At 39.1% G+C, this 19553-nt stretch overlaps 1 protein-coding gene across 1 annotated transcript in view; it reads left to right on the top strand.

Annotated features, from left to right (window-relative positions):
• LOC138097224 (IQ domain-containing protein H-like) overlaps positions 1–18513 on the top strand; it is a 38264-nt gene extending 19751 nt beyond the window's left edge. Inside the window, exons 5-7 of the mRNA XM_068993498.1 lie at positions 14043–14159; positions 17623–17793; positions 18460–18513. Of these exons, the coding sequence (XP_068849599.1) occupies positions 14043–14159; positions 17623–17793; positions 18460–18513 (342 nt within the window). The remainder of the gene's footprint in view (positions 1–14042; positions 14160–17622; positions 17794–18459) is intronic.
• The last annotated feature ends 1040 nt before the right edge of the window (positions 18514–19553 follow it).

The following is a 19553-nucleotide window of genomic DNA, read 5'->3' as shown; positions in this document are numbered from 1 at the left end:
CATGGACTATAGGCCACCAGGCATCTCTGTCCATGGAATTTTCCAGGCAAGCATACTGGAGTGGGTTGCCATTTCCTCCTCCATGTGACAGATATGCCAAGATATACCACAGTGTAGCAGTTTTCACAGTGCAACACACAACTCAGGTGCAAACACACACCAAGTATTTGGAAACCACCACCTCCAGTCTTTCCCAGCGTCGGGGTCTTATCTAATGAGTCAGCTGTTCCCATCAGGTGGCCAAAGTATTGGAGGTTCAGCTTCAGCATCAGTCCTTCCAATGAGTATTCCAATGATTACAGGAGTAGAGATAGGAAGAGAGAAATCCATAGAGACAGAAAGCAGATTAGTGGTTGCCAGAGGCTGGAAGGAGGAGGAGGTGAGAGTGGGGAATTTCTGTTGTTCATAAGCCTCCAGTCTATGGCATTCAGATACAACAGCCTGAACCAATACACTATAATTAACATCCTGATACTCTTGTATGACTTCCACTTTGCACTCTCAAAGCAGCTCACTCCTATCTTTGTAACTGGACTTGTCACATTGGGTTTCTTCAGTTACCATCTGTGGAGTGCTGACTATGTGCCAAGGACTATTAGAGGCACATTGGGAGGAACAATTCAGACCAGGTCCCCATTCTTGAGCGATGGAGATACACCATCAGTAAGAGAATACCAGGTAATAATAAACACTCTCATGGAAAAAAAAAAAAGTGCTATCGTAAATGGAACTTAAACTTCTCATCTTTGTTACTATTAAGTCTCTGCTTTCATTAAATTTTTATTTTGCCAAGAGTCTCAGGGGAGCCAGAATGGTTCATAAACACAAAATTGGAGATCTCTAGGTTATAAAGACAATGAAATAAAATATATGAAATTAGGACTATTTTAGAACACATAGTTGCTGTTACTAATATTATTCCAGGAAAAAAAAAGAAAAAAAACTATGGCCAGAAATTTATTTTCCCCAAAGAGTTTTGAATCCTGGCCAATGATTATAAAGATAAGGGATCTTATATGCCCCGTGTTCTTTTAAATACTGCAGGCAGGGGTGAACTTCATTTAGAAGGAGGCATGGGCTGCTTCCCACCCTGACTTTACCTCCAGGGCCTGGATCCCTATTGTTGTTTTATATCTAATATCAGTGACATCTGCTTAAAAATGCATAACTGCTGACACAAAGATAGCCCTAATTTTGCATTGTAAAGTCAATGACAAACAGTGCTGTTTTGCCAGCTGTTCTGTAAGCCTACTGCACCAACTTAAAACCTTGTATTATTGAGTAGTTGTGAAATCCAACTGGGATATCACCACCTTTAATTGCCTACTGCCAACCTTTTAAACTAGGTAAACCCCAGTTGCTACTTTAAGCTCTTTCTCCAAAGTGAAGAAATTGTTTTTGGAATTCCATTTCACATGAAAAAACTAAAATGACAAATCATTTGGAGTTTCTCAGTTGTAATTAAGAATCACAATAAAGAATTATCACTCTTCTGTAACATTTAAAAAGCCATATTCTGGTACCTTTTCTTTATAGTATATCTTAGCTTCAAATCAACATGAGCCCAACCCTTCTTTTAGGCACCTTGAGCACATGTATACTCATAACAGTCAAGGAGAGTGTTGGAAATAGTAGCAAACACAAAAGAAGGAGGGAGGAAGAGAAGGAGAAAAACTTTATAGGCCAAGAGAGTAATTGATTTTCTTGTGTCTGGTGAGCTGTCTGAAGGCAAATTTCAAAACAGAAGTTCCTAAGCTGTTTAACCGGCTAGCTCTCCTTTGGTATTCACTCAATCCTTTGTTCTGTGAGTGGGCCAGGCTGCATGTTAGGTTGTTAGGTTAGAGCCTCTCGCGGTAAAGTTCTCTTTTCGGCAGTTGCAGTTAGGCGTGTATTCTGTGGATTTTTTTGTTTTTTTTTCCAGTTATTTTGCCTTCTGAGATTCCAAAACTCCCCACAGACCCTCCTGTGAAAGGGTTTCCTACTGTGTGAATATTCATTGGAAGGACTGATGCTGGAGCTGAAACTCCAATCCTTTGGCCACCTGATGTGAAGAACCGACTCATTGGAAAAGGCCCTGATGCTGGGAAAGATTGAGGGCAGGAGGAGAATGGGATGACAGAGGATAAGATGATTGGATGGCATCACCGACGCGATGGATATGAGTTTGAGTAGGCTCCGGGAGTTGGTGATGGACAAGGAAGCCTTGGCGTGCTGCAGTCCATGGGGTCGCAAAGAGTTGGACACGACTGAGTGACTGAGCTGAACTGAACTGAAATTGTTTAAATCCAAGGAACTACTTAGACGCATGATACAAATTGTATGTTTACAGAGCAGGGAAAATAAATGGCTCTCATTGCTTGAGAGTTATTCTCCAAATGAATTCCATAAAATGGATACTCTATCAAAAGAATGTAAAAATATAGATTGTGATCTAATTCGATACAGCAATATATAAGATCTGTGTATAAGATGGGAAGGATCTTTAATTTTGTGAATATGGATCTCATTGAGAATGATTTTCAAAATTTGATCAAAACTTAAGTTTTGAGGGTTTTTGTCATTATGAGGAATAATGTGATGAGAGATCAAAGATGGAAAAAGGGTAAGAAAGGGTTGCTCTACATATTTTCACTGTGGGTTATAACTCACTTATTGGGTGGGAAAATTTTGCTAATGAAATACCAGGTGGATTTTATAGAATAAAGTGGGGAAAAGTAAATGCCTACAAGAAACCAACAAGCATTGTGAACTCTGCCTTCTCATTAGAATATAAACTCCATGAGAGCAGTAACCTTTAAAAACTACTTTTCCCTTTCTGTGACTTCTTAAGACCTTCTTAGTATGAAACTATTCAAATAAACCAAAAATAGTATATTAATAACTATTTTTCTTTCACCTGGATTTAATAAGTGTTAACCTTTACCAGTTTCACTTCACCTATTTTTTATTGAAATGTTTTAAAATATAGATCTAATAACATTTCATCCCTTAATGCTTTTACATGCATCTTTAAAAATGAACACATTCCTCCTTACCCACAATACCATTATCCCATCTAACAAAATTAACAGTAATTCCTGAATATAATAGATATCCAGTTTATGTTTAGATTTCCACAGTTATCTTCCAAATGACTTTTACTGTTCTTTATACAAACTTGGACCTGTTAAGGTTTATATATTGTTTATTTCTTTTTTTAATACATTCTTTTTTAAAATATTTTTTTTCCATTATGGTTTATCAAAGGATATTGAATATAGTTCCCTGTGCTATACATTAGGGCTTTGTTGTTTATCCATTCTAAATATAATAGTTTTCATCTACCAGCCCCAAACTCCCAGTCCATCCCTCTCCTGCCCCCCACCCCTTTGGCAACCAAAAGTCTGTTCTGTATGTCTATGAGTCCGTTTTGTTATTTTATTTCTTAAGTCCTTATTAATCTAAAGCAGAGAGACTCTGTTTAGTTCACTGCTGTAACCAGTGACTAGACAGTGCCCAGCCTGGAATAGGCTCTCAATAGATGGCAACACGATGGTTAGAAGTATGGGTGTATGTCCCATACTAGCTCTCCACCACTTACTCTCTGTACCTCAGCAAGTCACTTAACCTCTCCATGCCTCAGTTCCTCATCTGCAAAACGGGCTCTGTGATACTCTGTTGTAAGGATAGATGAAGTAACATATGGACATGTTTATAACAGTGCCGCATACCTGGTGAGTGCTATGTAAGTGTTCATTATTCTGGTCAACAAATAATCAGAAGAATGAACACTTACATAGCATTCAGTAGGTACGGGGCCCTGTGCCTGATATGTGCCAGACACTATTTCAGGCATCAACCGAACTTCTCTATTCTCAGGGGGCTGTCATTCTAGTTAGGGTAAGGTAGTCATTAGAAAAACAGAAAACTGTTTGAAACGTAAACGTGTAATATGTTAGTTGGTGAGAGAATAGTTAGGGTAGGAACATAGGGACTGTTGGGATGGTCTCAATTGTAAGGTGACTCTCGAGCAGAAATCTGATAGACGTGAGGGAGCAAGGCATTGTGCAGATACCTGGAGGAAGAGTATCCCAGGCAGAGAAGACAGAACCACTAAGGACCCTGAATTGGGAGTGTGAACAGCAAGGAAGATGGAGAGGAAGATACAAGGAGGAGAAAAGTAGGGGCAGGGGTGGAGGTCAGATCTTACAGACCGTTGTGAAGACTGCAGAGATCATGAGTTAGATGGGAGGCTTTTCACCAGGGGACCGACTGGGTATGATTTACAACTGGCAAGAGTCCCTCTGCCTGTCCTGTGGAGACTGCGATGTAGGAGGACAAGGGCAGAGGCAGGGAGGCCATGCAGGAGACTGTGTTAGCCATGATGAGGAAGTCATATCTCATCCCCACGACATTTCTGAAGGAGGGAATTACTGCTATCCCCATTTGACAGATGAGCGTACCGAGGATGAAAGGTGATAGTAATTTAGAACTAAGAAACAGGAGAACGAGGATTCAGACTCAGCTCAGTGTAACCTCAGAGTGCTGGCTTTTCCTCGCGAGTGTTAAAAATACGAAACCCTGACCTCCATCCCTGTGTTTGCCACAGGAAAATTTACAACTTGAAACTTGGGGAAAATAAAGAAAGCAGCTGAATAAATTGTTGATTTTTTTTTTTTAACAAAAGGTCCTAACCATCCCCAGAATTATCCTCAGATATGTCCCTCTACACTCTCCTGAAAAGGGACTTCCCTGGTGGTTGAGTGGCTAAGACTCCACACTCGCAATGAAGGGGGTTTGATCAATGGTCAGAAAACTAGATCCCACATGCTGCAACTAAGACCAGAGCAGTCAAATAAATATTTAAGAATAAATAAATACATTTTCCCAAAGAAACTTCTCAACGTAATGCTCCTGATAAAAGTGACCTTTTTTGCTTTCTGATTTGTTGCAGTGACACCAATACAGCAATGGTGAAGCCACATTAGAATTATTCATAATACATTATTATACTCTATCGTGTGCAATGCTGTTTTTCTGTAATTAGTTACCATTCAGGTGGTTTACATATATAAAGAGGTTTATACTTTACAGTGTATATAAGTTGTGGCTAATGGGACAGGTAATTAAACATGGCATTTGGGGTTATTTCTATTAAAAATGGGCAAAAGTAGGCCCTTAGGCCTATATAGTCTAATAACACTATGCCACAGGAAATTTGCCACAGGAAAATTTACAACTTGAAACTTGGGGAAAATAAAGAAAGCAGCTGAATAAATTGTTTTTGTTTTTTTTTTTACGAAAGGTTTCTGTGAGAAGATTCAAGTAGATACATAGTTACTTTTCCAGAATCATAAGCTATTTATTACAACTGAAAAGCATACTCAAAATTTATTATTAATATATGATATCCCGTGGTTCAATGACATTTCAAAGATGGCATCCTAAATTTCTCCTGCCTCTCTCCCTGGCTTACCAGGGGATGCTAACTTCTGGGCATGTAGAGGGACCTCATTCCCTGGCCACCAACTCATGAGAGTTGCTTGCAGCAAAGATAGGGAGGTTGTGGAATTAGCAATTGGCCCCTGTGCCATAAAAATTGGACAGGATGTCACCTTTGGCACACATTACTGCTCAAAAGCAGAGACATTACTTTGCCAACTAAGGTCCGTCTAGTCAAGGCTATGGTTTTTCCTGTGGTCATGTATGGATGTGAGAGTTGGACTGTGAAGAAAGCTGAGCACCGAAGAATTGATGCTTTTGAACTGTGGTGTTGGAGAAGACTCTTGAGAGTCCCTTGGACTGCAAGGAGATCCAACCAGTCCATTCTGAAGGAGATCGGCCCTGGGATTTCTTTGGAAGGAATGATGCTAAAGCTGAAACTCCAGTACTTTGGCCACCTCATGCAAAGAGTTGACTCATTGGAAAAGACTGTGATGCTGGGAGGGATTGGGGGCAGGAGGAGAAGGGGACAACCGAGGATGAGATGGCTGGATGGCATCACAGACTCGATGGACGTGAGTCTGAGTGAACTCCGGGAGTTGGTGATGGACAGGCAGGCCTGGCGTGCTTGATTCATGGGGTCGCAAAGAGTCGGACACGACTGAGCGACTGAACTGAACTGAACTGAACTGCTCCAAGCTGTTGACTGTGTCACCATGGCATATTGTAAGAATGACAGAAACATAGTAAAACCAAAAAATGTCTTTTCTCGCAGGTGTGCTATTTCATTCATTTCTTCAGGCGTTTTGATGTCAGCGCTACTATGTGTTCGGGGCTAGAGTGCAGATTTTACTGCTGTCGGTGTTCACAGCCCGCAGTCAGGCATTCTACAGTCAGAGTGGCAAGTGTGATATGAGAGGTTTGGCAAAAGTACTCTGGCTAGGGGGATATGCTGAATGCCTGGGCTTGTTGTACCCAGTCAGTACATCATCTCTAAAATCTGTTTCAAGCACAGCAACCTCTGCCCTCCTTGTCCTGGCCTGCCAGTTCACATAATATGTTCTTCCGACAGTCCTTCATTACCGTGAGGACATTCAATCCACTGACCCCTCATTATTTCACCATTTATCGCTTTTGTCTCACTGTACTTGATTTCTTAGCTAGATTAGATTGATGGCTGTGGCAGAAATTGTTAATTCCCTATCTGATATTCATCTAACATCTGCATTCCTGTAAACTGTGATTTTGTTCAGGATGGCATCATGCCAAGAGGAATAAGCATCCTCATTTTTGAGCCTTCTTTGCAGTTAAGTGTGACCACATGTCCCGGTTCTGTCCAGTGGGTACTGAGTGGCAGTGTCCTGGCGTTGGTTCTAGGGGATGTTTTGCTTTCTCGATGAGAGGGTATAGTAACAACTGGCATGTCCCTTCTCCCCTTCCGCTCTTGTAACCATGAGGTGACAACCACAGGAACAAAAGGCAACACTCTGAAGATGGTTAGGACATAAAGGAGGAAAGGAACTGGGCCCCAAAGGTTTTTCTGAGCTGCAGATTTTTAGGTAGATACATGACTGCCCAATATAAAGATCCCATTTTTCAGTGTCCCTTGCAGTTGGACATAGCCATATGATCAAGTATTGGCTAATGAAATGTTGTTATTGTTTAATCTCTAAGTAGTGTCTGACTTTTTTATGACCCTATGGACTGTAGCCTGCCAGTCCCCTCTGTCCATGGGATTTTCCAAGCAAGAATACTGTGGAGGTTGCCATTTCCTTATCCAATGAAATATTAGGGGGTGAGTATTTCGGGAAATTTTCTGGAAACCTCCTTAAAAGATATCTGACTTTTGCTCTTCAATCCTTTTCTTCTTCTTTCTCTATTCTGCTGCCTGGAATGGAGCTGTGTTGGCTGGGACTCTTGCAGCCGTCTTAGGCCAGGAGGAGGAGGCCCATACATTAGGGATAGCAGACTACTAAATTGAAAGGGACCTGGTCCCTAGCAACTTCCTGGACTTCCAGACCAACCCTGAACAGCCTATCTCTGGACTTCATATACACGAGGACAATAAATTTGGTCTTACTGAAGTAATATTCTTCCAATTTTCAGTCACAGTGACAAACAGCCCTATTCCCATTCCCATTACCCTTTTATAACCATATTTACTTTCTCTATCTCTAGATTTACGTTTCATGTCTTCTACCTTGTCAGAGTGGAGGAAATGTCCCTTCTCTGGTTAAAGCCAGCCTCTTATTTACCTTAGCTCTTCCAGTTAGTTATTCCCCTCTCAATCATCGATTTCTGATTTCTCTATCATCCCCAGATCTTTGTGTGACTATTCCATTCAGGCCTCAGTATACTTGTCACTTCCTCAGAGAGGCTCTCCTTGACCACCATGTTTAAGGCAGCCTCCCATTCTCCTAGGGTATTTTATTTAGAGCACTTATAGAAATGTGAAATTAAGTCTATATTTGTTTACATGGTTATTAACTGATTCCTCTCATTCCTTCAAGAATGTAAGATCCATGTGGACAAAAACTTGTCTTTATTGACTGACACCTCAGTGAGGCTTTCCATAAATGTTGGAATGAATGAATGAATTTTGTTGGGAGTTAGAGAAGGAGAGATGGAGGTTAGGGGAGATCTCCCAGAGGAAGTTGCACCCGATCCAATTTCATTATTAGTAACAGTGTGCCCAGAGACCAGCTGAAGGTGGGGGGGAGAAGAGGACATTCCCAGAAAATGGCACAGCCTGCTCACCTGTAGAGGTGGAGAGAACATTTTATATGTGGGGGCTGGCTGGTCACTGAGCAGTCATGAGGAAGTGGCAGAATACAGGGCTAGAAAGTAGGAAGGGCCCCTCTAAAGGAAACCACTAGAGGCGAGATACGTGTTTCAGTTAGTAACCAGAGGTTCAGTCACACTGGAGGTTATGCAGACTCAAGGAGACCCATCTCAGGGCTCATTATAGAGGTCCGTGTAACAGTCAATGAGGGCACAGATCGGAGCAGTGCCTGTGGGTATTCGAGAGAAAGTAAAGGATCTGACGATGGGAAGCTGAATCAAGAGTGTATCAACCAACATTTCTTTGTGCTGTGGCAGCATGTTATGATGGAAAGAGGTTTTTGAAGACAGAGACATAAGCAAAATCCTGTCTCTTCACTTTGGGGTAATATCACTTGGCCATCTATCCTCACTGGTAAAGAGGATAGTTCCATATACTCCCTCTTGCCGTTTTAAGGACTAAACTACGTCATTTGGATTATGGCAACCCCCAACGTATTATGGTGCCTGGCACAAAACGGGAGCTAAATAAATGTTAGCTCTCTCCCCTAACCTTCCTCTTTTTCTACAATTCAACTCCTACCAGGATCAGAAAACAGGATGGGCACATCTGAATGGAACTAAAATCTTAAGGTTTTGTGAACTTGAGGCACCTGGACTTTTAGAAGCAGCTTGGGGTTAAGAGATGCTGTGATTGTTGGTCCCCTAGCCTAGCAGGGATATGAGAGGGGATATCATAAAGCACAGACGTATCATCACACCTAACACTTAATATTACATTTGCCTGTAATACAGGAGACATAAAAGACTCTGGTTTAGTCCCTGGATTGGGAAGATCCCCTGGAGAAGGAAACAGCAACCCACTTCAGTATCCTTGCCTGAAAAACCCCATGGACAGAGGAGCCTGGCAGGCTACAGTCCAAAAGGTCACAAAGAGTCGGACACGACTGAGTGAGCACAATACTATATAATTCTCAGTCCACGTTCAGTCTTCCCCAGTTGTCTTAAAACTATTTTTCTATTGTTTGTTTGAATCAGGATGTAAAAAATGTCTGCAGATTGCATTTGTTTTTTTTTTTGTTGTTGTTCATTTTATTTATTCATTTTGAAAAACTGAAGCATAGTTGTACAGTATAAGTTACAGGTGTACAATAAAATGATTCTCGATTTTTAAGATTCTAATTATTATAGAATATTGACTATGTTCTCTATGTTGTACAATATCATGTGTTTCATTCGTATCTCATTTTATCTGTAACAGTTTGCTTCATGAAGAGAGTCACCATTGTAAGTCAACTATACTTCAGTTTTTAAAAGGTCACATATTTAAGAAATCAGGTCATTTCTCAAATAGGTTCACCACCCGCTTAGTGTGGATTTGGCTGACTACAATCTCATGGTGTCATTTTACATGTTCCCCTGCTCTAGTATTTCTTGTAAACTAGCAGTTCTATCGGAGAAGGCGATGGCACCCCACTCCAGTACTCTTGCCTGGAAAATCCCACGGATGGAGGAGCCTGGTGGGCTGCAGTCCATGGGGTCGCTAAGAGACAGACACAACTGAGCGACTTCCCTTTCACTTTTCACTTTCATGCATTGGAGAAGGAAATGGCAACCTACTCCAGTGTTCTTGCCTGGAGAATCCCAGGGGCGGGGGAACCTTGTGGGCTGCCGTCTATGGGGTTGCAGAGTCGGACACGACTGAAGCAACTTAGCAGCAGCAGCAGCAGCAGCAGCAGTTCTATCTGGGCTTCCCTGGTGGCTCAGGTGGTAAAGAGTCCACCTGCAATGTGGGAGACTTGGGTTCGATCCCTGGGTTAGGAAGATCCCCTGGAGCAGGGCATGGCAACCTGCTCCAGTATTCTTGCCTGGAGAATCCCCATGGACAGAGCAGCCTGGAGGGCTACAATCCATGGGGTCACAAGGAGTCAGACACAGCTGAGCACAGCACAGCAGCAGTTCTATCTAGAAGCTTGATTGGATGCAGGTAATATCTTTTCGGTGGCAATACTTCACAGGTGGTACTGTGCACTTGCTTTTACTGTTTATCAGGAGGCAGTTTCTTTTTTCTTTTAGTGATGTTACGGTTGATCTGTAAGTCTGTGTATTACCAGCTTGATCTAGTCTTATATAAAGTTCCCCACAACCTTTCACCCCGTGATATTAGCAAAAATTGATATTTACCTAATTATTTCATTAGAGATTGCAGAGTGATGATCTTATAATTCTATCATTCCTTCTGCATTTATTAGCTTCCCTGAAGAACTTTCCCTTAGCAACTCTTTGGTGAATCTGAAAAACAGATTTTTCAGGAAAAACAGAATAAATATATGATTCTTTCTTTTATCTATCTACTTTCAGATTAATTGATCTATTTTATCAATTGGGTTTTTGGGAAGGGGGAATATTAAGAACTATGGATTTTTATATATTTGAGGTGTTTCAGTGCATAAAGTGTTACTTGTAGGATACTGAATAGTACTTTATCATTTGTGAGATACTAACACACATTAGTCACTTAAACTTCACAAACAACCCCCTGAAGGTAAAGTATTATTAATACTTCCCAGTTTTACAAATGAAAAAAATCTAGATCATATAGCTTGAAGTAGGATTTGGTGTCTACTGTTCTTTCAATTAAATATGATATTGGTTGAAAGAATCAGACCATTAAAGGTGGCTGGATTCTTTTTCTTTTGAGATTAAATAGCAGATACCTTTAACCAGTGGGACTATAGTACTAACCAGTGTACACTTTAGAAGGCATTACTTGTGGCAAACACTGTTGAGAATAATGTTATGCTGATAATACTGTAACTTAGTAAATAGCTTGTCTCAACTTTGTTTGTGAAGCATTTCAATTTTGATTACTCTGTGTGGGATCTACTGCTCAGATGTATGTCATTTTATGGTCTGCTCATGTCTGGGGAGCTGGTATTATGTGCTGCCTAGTGTTTTTAATTCAGAACTTCTTTTGAAAGAAACCTTAGCCTCTTATGTTCAAGCCCTAGTTTTAATAGCATAAGCTATTTCCTTCTTATATCGCTTTGTGGGCATAGTAATAAAATAAATACCACAAAATCACTGATGAGATGAAAATTGAGCTCCCTGCTTCTGTGCAGCCATGTAGGTAAAACAGTAATTGGCTCTGATAATAACTTTTGTTCTTACAAACCAAAGTCTAAATGAGAGTCACATTTGATATATCTGCTTGTAATTACTATCAAAAGAAGAGAATACAAAGTTTAGATTGTTTAGTGACTCAAGATAGATTAAATAAATTGCTGTCTTTTCTTGAACAATGTAAGAAAATTTTCTTAAATTATTTCTGATATTTATCTTACTGTTGGCAAAAAATGATCATCTTCCAGAACATTGGTTTTATGCTTAATGGAATGATTAATTTTGTTTTTTTAATCTATAATTGTTTTCCTTGAAAAACCTTATTACTGGGTCTGATAATTTATGCTCATAAATATTTTCCTATACCTCTCTGTAGATTTTAAGATAAATTTAGATTATGCATGTATATGGCAGTGATTTTCAGTGAGACCATTTGACATTTTTATATCATTTATATGTAGACTCTTAATATTTTTTAAAAGGGGAATTAAATCATATGTGCTACATATAATTTTGATATATCCATGCTTTGGTGTTAAAAGGGTAAATAATAGAATATTAATATTTAAAGGATCTTTCTATTGCTTTAGAAACTAATAAAGAATTGGTATTACAACCTGACATTTCTGTTGAATTTCTGCTTACATTTCAATTTCTTTCCAGAAATATTTGTGTCTAGTGCCATAGAAATGTAAAAATGGAAGGGAACAACTAGATTTTAATGCCAGTTTTAACAGTGATTCTAAATTTGATCATTTTGTTTCTACACCAGTCCTATAGCCATGCAAAGTTGATGGAGCATAATAAAACTAAGAAAATGGCTATAGTCCACTGAGCCAATGATCCCGGAATTAAAAAGTTCTAACAAAGCTTAGACATGATAGATGAAGCTATTACCATCAATTGTATCCAGAATACACATTTTAAAAACACCCTAATTACAGAAACCACATCCAGTCAATATAATACATATTAGCAATTTCCCCATCCTTGGTAGGATGGAAATTATTCTGAAAGTTTAATTAAGAAGGAAAAAATTATGTTCAGGTATTAATTTCAATAAAAGAGGCGCTCAGCTTTCACGCAAAAACCCCAGAGTAGTGCTGTACATGTGGGTTACCCACAGAAGGAAAGCCATTTGTAATTAGGCACTACATTATTTTTGTCACCACACGGACTTTAAAGAGAGAGAAAAGCTGTGCCTTATTTGTAACCTGTGTTCCTGCATGAGTTAAAGTGCACAACTGAGTGCAGTTACCTGGAGATTTGTCTAAAAACTATTTTTAAAGAAATAAAAGGAAGGTTTGGAGGCTGTATTAAGAAATAACTTATCTAGACAGCATGCATTCCAAAGGTGTTTTTGTAGCCTTCCCCTTCACTTTGACCTCAGGCACAGGCCATGTATGAATGCTTAGGATCAAAGAAATTACTGCAGCATGAGCTAATCTGTCTGGTTCCTATAACCGTTTTAACAATTGCATCAGATCACCCTCAGAACTAGCACTATATTGAAAGGAAATCAGTGTTTTTAATTGCTCACAACACCTCTTTTAAAAAAAAAGTCACAAAGGCCACACATTGTATGATTTCATTTATAGGAAATATCCAGAATGGGCACAAACAAGAGAAAGAAAGCTGATTAGCAGTTGCCAGGCTCTGGGAGGAGGAGGGGATGAGCAGTGATTGTTAATGAGTATGAGGTTTCTTATTGGGGTAATGAAAATGTTCTGGAATTAAGGCAGGGGTGGTGATAGAACAACATCATGAATATGCTAAAGTTCACTAAATTTAAAACTCCCCAAAGACTTCAGAAACTCTTGGTACTACCATATTCCATGTCAGCTTACCTTTTAGCATCAATGCATAGAATGCTACCTTTTAGCATAGAATGCAAAACATGGGAGGGAGGTGTTGGGGGTTGATAATTCGACAGGAGACTGTCCAGTCTAGTGCCACATTTTGCAAATAAAGAAACTGACTTCCAAAGAAGGAAAGTGACTTACTTAAGGTCACGTGCAGACAGTCCAGGGTAGAGCAAGACTGGATCGCAGGTCTCCAGTCACCTGTCCAGCGCCCCTTCCCACCACCACTATGCTGCCTTCCCTGGTAGTTTATCTCAGCAGTAACTCACTTGAATTATTTTAAATGAGGAACACATGGTTCAAAAAGATGTGTGGGTTTTATTTTTTTCTAATGAAAGCATACATTTCCCCTATAAAATAGCAAAATCTCTATGAAGGAGGAGATACATTTGTTGTGGTAAATTTACCAAGTCCTAACTGAGGTTTACCTGTAAATGTCCCTTGAGAAAAGTGGCCACATTAACAGACCAAGGGAGCCCTCTGCCTGCATAGTTGTAGTATAGATTTCATTGGCAAAATTCTTGACCTGGAAAGCTAAAACTAAATCGAGACCAGGTGTTCTACCCTTTGTCCACCTTGGTTGGCTTCTAGCAGTATTTTGGAGAAAATGAATGGTGGATTTTTATGAGTAACAGGGATTCGGGAAGGAAAATCTGCAGAAAATTCTATTTCTGTGAATAAAAGACAAAATTAGTTACCTAAATAAAAGACCTAAAGAGATATACATTTTTTTTCCAGTGAGAATTACATTAAAATAATTATTCTCAAAGAACTTTATACTCCTTTGAGGGTATAAAATGTTAACAAGCAGTTTTGTTCATCCAGCATGAAACTTTCATTGTTTCTTTGTTTCAGCGAAAGACAGGGTTGAATATAAAAATCATGCAGGATCCTGAAAGCATCCACCACAGAGCTGCTGTAAATGCGACCTATGGAATCAGTTTGCCATACATTAACCAGAGAAAAGCAAGTGTAAGTAATGAGTGGTTTTAATGAGCTCTTATTTTTTAGAATTAAAATTCATTCATTGGTGCTATAAGACATAAGGTAGATTTTAAGAATTGGATCCTTTTGTCCTTAGAAATTTTTGGAGATGAAATGAAGTGGCATTCATTCTGTTTGTAATTAGAAATGGTGAAGAAAGTGTAAGCTTCTTTTTTAAAGATCTATGTATAGATCATTCAAATTTTTCTATTTTATCTGATATCCCTAAATAAACTAGTACCATAATTTTAACTAGTACCAAAATTTAACAAGAAGAGGTAATTTAACAACAGAAAGAATACAGAGCTTTTAAATATTTTCTTTTGTGTACAGGCTTCTCCTAGAAAAAGAAAAAAAAGAAACCAACAGCAAGGCGTAAGCTTCAATTATATATGCTCATATAATAGGCAAAAATTTAAGAATATTATTCTAAATCTAAAGAAAGTAGGGGCTGATCCTTTATGTCAGCAAAGTGATGAGAAGGAAAAATAATAAGGAGACTGTCATTAAGGAATCTCAGAGTCTGTGCCTATTTTTACCACTGACTTGCTGCTGAGTGTCCTAAAGCAAGGATTGTACTCTTTCTGTGTTTCATGGTTTTCTTAGAAGAATCAAGAGTAGTGCTTGATTTTAATTAGAAAAATTATTTTATTTGAGATCATTTCTAATATTGAAAATAATTACCAAAGTGATATCTATAATTTTTAAATACATTTTTTTTAACTTTTGGCTTCTCTCCAAAGCTCTTAAATGTATCTTTCAGTGAAATCAAAACTAAAAACAAGATTAATTTTAGAATTAAATTGCAAAGCCATTTCTAACCAGCATAATAGTCTCTTAATCTTTCAAATTTCCTACGTAGACATTTTCAACTGCCTACTTCATTCATGTAACCCTGAAATATATTTTTAGTTTCTTTATATGTGCTTTATGTTATTCTAACAGGGTTGGTTTAAGAGCATTTTATCATAGAAATCCTTTTATAGCCTAAGAAATAACTAGAAAGTTAGATATTTTTATTCCTGCTGAAACTTTATTTAAAATGTCACTGTGAATAATGTGAAAGGGTTTTTATCTGCTTCCCGTGAGCCCAAAGCCCTTGAAATAAAAATATTATTTTTCTGGCTGTACAGACGGAAGCAGATTTCGCTTTTGTTGTTGTTGGTCTTCCCCATCAGTCTAGAATTAATATTGGCTTAGCTGGTGGAGCGCTGAGGCTTTGTAGCCCAAGGCAATTGCAGCATTTCATGCAAACTTTTTCTGATGAGTATTGAAGTTTAAAAAGATATACCTCTAGATTTAGAGGGGATTAAGCTTTGCTTTAATGAATCTGAACAAAAATTCTGACATAAACAGGGAATTCAAAACTATATCCAAAATTTCCCAAGTAGGATATGTGCCTTGGATAGTGTACCCTTGTCCTTAGAACACAGAGGACTTGGGAAAGCACTTGGCCTTGTAGACACATAGGTAATGTATACTCATTGACTGTATTTAAGATCCTTTTTTCCCCCTGTAAAACTTGACTTCATAAAAATCTATACCAAAAACCTTTAAAATGTAGGTACATTATATCCATCTTGCTCAAACTATTGGCATTTCAATCAAAATAGTTGACCCTATCATTTTATGTTGATATATGTATAGACGATGGTACTAACTGAAAAACATATTCTCATTTTAGATTTGTAAAATAAGCATTATGCAAAAAGTCCTATGAAAGAAATATTCCAGTGTTGGCTTTAAACAAGCATGTGGAATACTTGGGAATAAATACAGTTGTGATTTACCACTTATGAAAATGTTTTTGAAAGCACTTACCCAAACTGAAGCAATGTGTCTGGCATTATGATGTATAGTTAATTAGAAAAACAGCATCAGAGCTAATTGCTTTTTATAACCACTCTAAACACTCAAAGGGGATTATTATTTGGCTGCTGAGGGCCATGTGTTTCCTTACTTCTTATGAAACTTGAATGGCTTGTCAAAAGCCTATAAGTAATCTTAGATACTTTTGACAGAGCAAATTTGAATTTGTTGCTAATTTACATTACCAATTCCCAGAAACCGGTGTTTTCTCCATTTTATGAAAAGATATATACTTTCTGATAATCATAGGCTGATGAAAAGATTTTAGCGCATTTAAAACACATATAACTCTACGTACACATATACCTGCCCCCACAAAACTGCCTTTAGAATTATATATCCTGTAACTCTCTTGTGTAAAAGCAATTCACAAAAAAAAGCGTTAAAAGTGAAAGTCACTGATTTTTTTCAATACATTAAATTTGCCAAATTAAAACAAAAACCCTCTAACACATTCTTGAGCAGGGCCTTACAGGTTTGAATAGACAAGAAGAAGTCTCTGGTTCTGTTCATACTTACTCATTGACATTCAGTTCCAGTTAGACTTTATAATGCAGCACATTAAAAGATCTACAGAAAATTTGACTTTGATTTATTTTTTTTTAAATAAGGGTTTCTTAAAAGGCTTGAAACATGTATCTGTTACCATGAATTTTAAAAGAACGATTATGAATGCATAACAAAATAGCCAAACAAAACATTGCTTTGAATTGCTGCACAAATAACTCTGATTATAACTGTTATGACCTAGAAAAGAATCGTAAAACCATTTTTCTTTTTGGCAACATATGAGTTGCTGTAGAATTATACCAGTTCTTAGGTCCCACTTTCCAAATAAATAAATATATAATGCAATGTAAACTTAGAATCTTTTATTTATTCATGAGGTTGGATTTAATACTATTATGATTTCTAGATTTTATGAGTCATATGTTATGCAGTGTTTTGCACTAACTTAGTTGGGTAGCAACCGCACTTCACAAATCATAGTTTCATTCTTTACTGTTTCACTTAGGGTGTGTGTAGTACTCTCACTGAAAGCGCATTCATTTCTGAAGTGATAAAGTAATGGAAAGTGAGGCAATTGTGTTAATGTCAAATGATTAGAAGAAGCACCAGGAGTAAGGTGGGGGTAAGTAGGAGGGGTGGGGGCAGAAAGAAGGACTATTTCACAACATGATTGTGTTTTAAGCCCATGCATATGGCCACAATTACAGTCTCAACGTAATTTGGCAACGGTAGCAGAATTAGATTTAAACAAATTGATGTTACACTGCAGTAATTCAGAATGAGCTTGTTGCATTTATAAACCATAACAAGAAGCAGAGTGAATTAATAAACCCTTCTTGTCACTAAAAATAAAAAAGGGAATAATTGCTGAGATGGAGTTAACTTAACAGATGACTATAGTCAGCATCCTTTCAGCCTAGATATGGGAAAGTGAAGGTCACCCCCATCTCAGATGACAAAGAGGGAACATTTTGTTGGTAAACAAATTAATCTTTTGAAAGGTCGCCATTTGTTTTAAGTTTTTATCCAGTTCTTGTCATCTGGAATCAGAGATTGACTGTCATTTCACTAGGCAGGGGTGCAGCTGAAGCAGACAAAGCTGCTTCTGTACGTATCAGCATTCCTTGACAAAACCTGGTGCCTGATTGTGCTGCTATGGGCTGCTGGTTTACAGCTGTCTCCGGACAAGAATGGAGGCCCACCCCTGAATTCCAATAAGATGGGCCTGCATATTCCGCCTGCTGTAAGCTGGCCCTCTGCCCACAAGTAAAATGTATTGTAGTTCAAGCCAGCAATTATCTCTTTTACTTCCTTCTGTGCTGCTTCTGTTCCTTTTTTCCAAAAACAGATGTGGATATTCACTCAAGTTCTGCATCTCTATTCTTTCCCACACCTGCCAGGGCAGAATTTTGACAGAGGTAGGGTTTGAGGGAGCCAGAAGGCAACAATCAGACGGGATTTCTGTGAGAACAGTTTCAAAAGAAAATGTTGAATTTTCAGGAAATGTAGAGTCAGCATCTTGTCCCCCTCCCTTTTCCCAGGAGCATTTGGTAAATTAAATTAGTTGAACAAAAGGAAATAGCTTTAAAGACATTTCGAAATGCCACATCCTATTTATGACACACAGTCATTACCCAAGAACTGCAGCGGCATGTTCAACACCCCCACTTCTGTCACTAAAGAGAGGTTCCTCTTCAGGTTGTCTTGAAAGAGCTTCCAAGAAAACAGTGACTTTTCATGTTCTTCTTGACTCCTAGCCTGCTCCACCAGCATGGTGGTGATAGAGTGGTGTACTGGCTTTGGAGGCTGAGGTGACTGAGAACGTTAGTTCTGCTTTGGTTTGCAGTGCTGACAAACCTAAGAAAGTGAGGCGGCCAATGCCACTGGCTCACGTCTGGTCCTCTCACAGAAGCCCGTCTGGAAGTGGGGAGAGGAAATTGGAGGCCATGCCCTCATCAGGTAACGCACATTCTCTAAGTTCTTGTGAACGCTGTTATTTCTTGAATTTCCGGGCTGAGATCCTGCATGCGTTCCCAAACCAACCCCACGCCAAACTCCAACCACTTTTTAGCTGGGAGCATCCCATTTCTGGGTTAGACTGCCTGCTGTGGACTCTTAATAATAGAAGGAGAACCTCACAGAAATGGCCTCCATTTCCTTATGGGTAAAATGTCCATGATAAAAGAGTCTCATAGGATGATATTGAGTTTTTGGCTTTTTTTGGCTGTGTTGGGCCTCAGTTGTGACATGCAAGGCCTTTCCTTGTGGCATTCGGACTCCAGAGAGCACAGGCTCAGTAGTTGCAGCACAGGCTCTCTAGCTGCAGCACACAGGCTTAGTGGCCCCACGGCAAGTGGGATCTTAGGGGACCAGGGATCAAACCTGTGTCCCCTGCATTAGAAGGCAGATTCTTAACTACTGGACTCCCAAGGAAGTCCCAGGATTGTATTAAGATTTAAATGAAATAATTCAAAGCACTTAGCAGAGGTCCTGGTACAAATAAGTGCTCTGAAAGTTTTAGTTATGACTGTTGGCAATATCACATATTATCTTATGCCATGTTTTATACAGTCATTTAAAGCTTAGGGGGTCAAGGGGGTGAACCAAAGTATTACTGAGGTTCCTTCCAGAGATTCTATTTAACATTTCACATGATGATGCCTTCTTTCCCATACTGCTATGGGGACAGTTGTCTGGTCCGTTTGTTTTTCACATCCTCCACTGCCACCAAGCAGTGTTTTGCACATAATAGGAGAGGATTAATTGGTCTCATCCAGCCAGTCCCCACACTGAAGCTGTGTTGCTGCTGCTGCTACTGCTAAGTCGCTTCAGTCGTGTCCGACTCTGTGCGATCCCACAGATGGCAGCCCACCAGGCTCCACCATCCCTGGGATTCTTCAGACAAGAACACTGGAGTGGGTTGCCATTTCCTTCTCCAATGCATGTAAGTGAAAAGTGAAAGTGAAGTCGCTCAGTAAGTGTCCGACTCTTCGTGACCCCGTG

The sequence above is a fragment of the Capricornis sumatraensis genome, chromosome 2, assembly GCF_032405125.1.
Source record: "Capricornis sumatraensis isolate serow.1 chromosome 2, serow.2, whole genome shotgun sequence".
NCBI classification, from domain to species: Eukaryota; Metazoa; Chordata; class Mammalia; order Artiodactyla; family Bovidae; genus Capricornis; species Capricornis sumatraensis.
The sequence above is the reverse complement of the archived record's forward strand: the minus strand, read 5'-3'. Positions and strand labels throughout refer to the sequence as shown.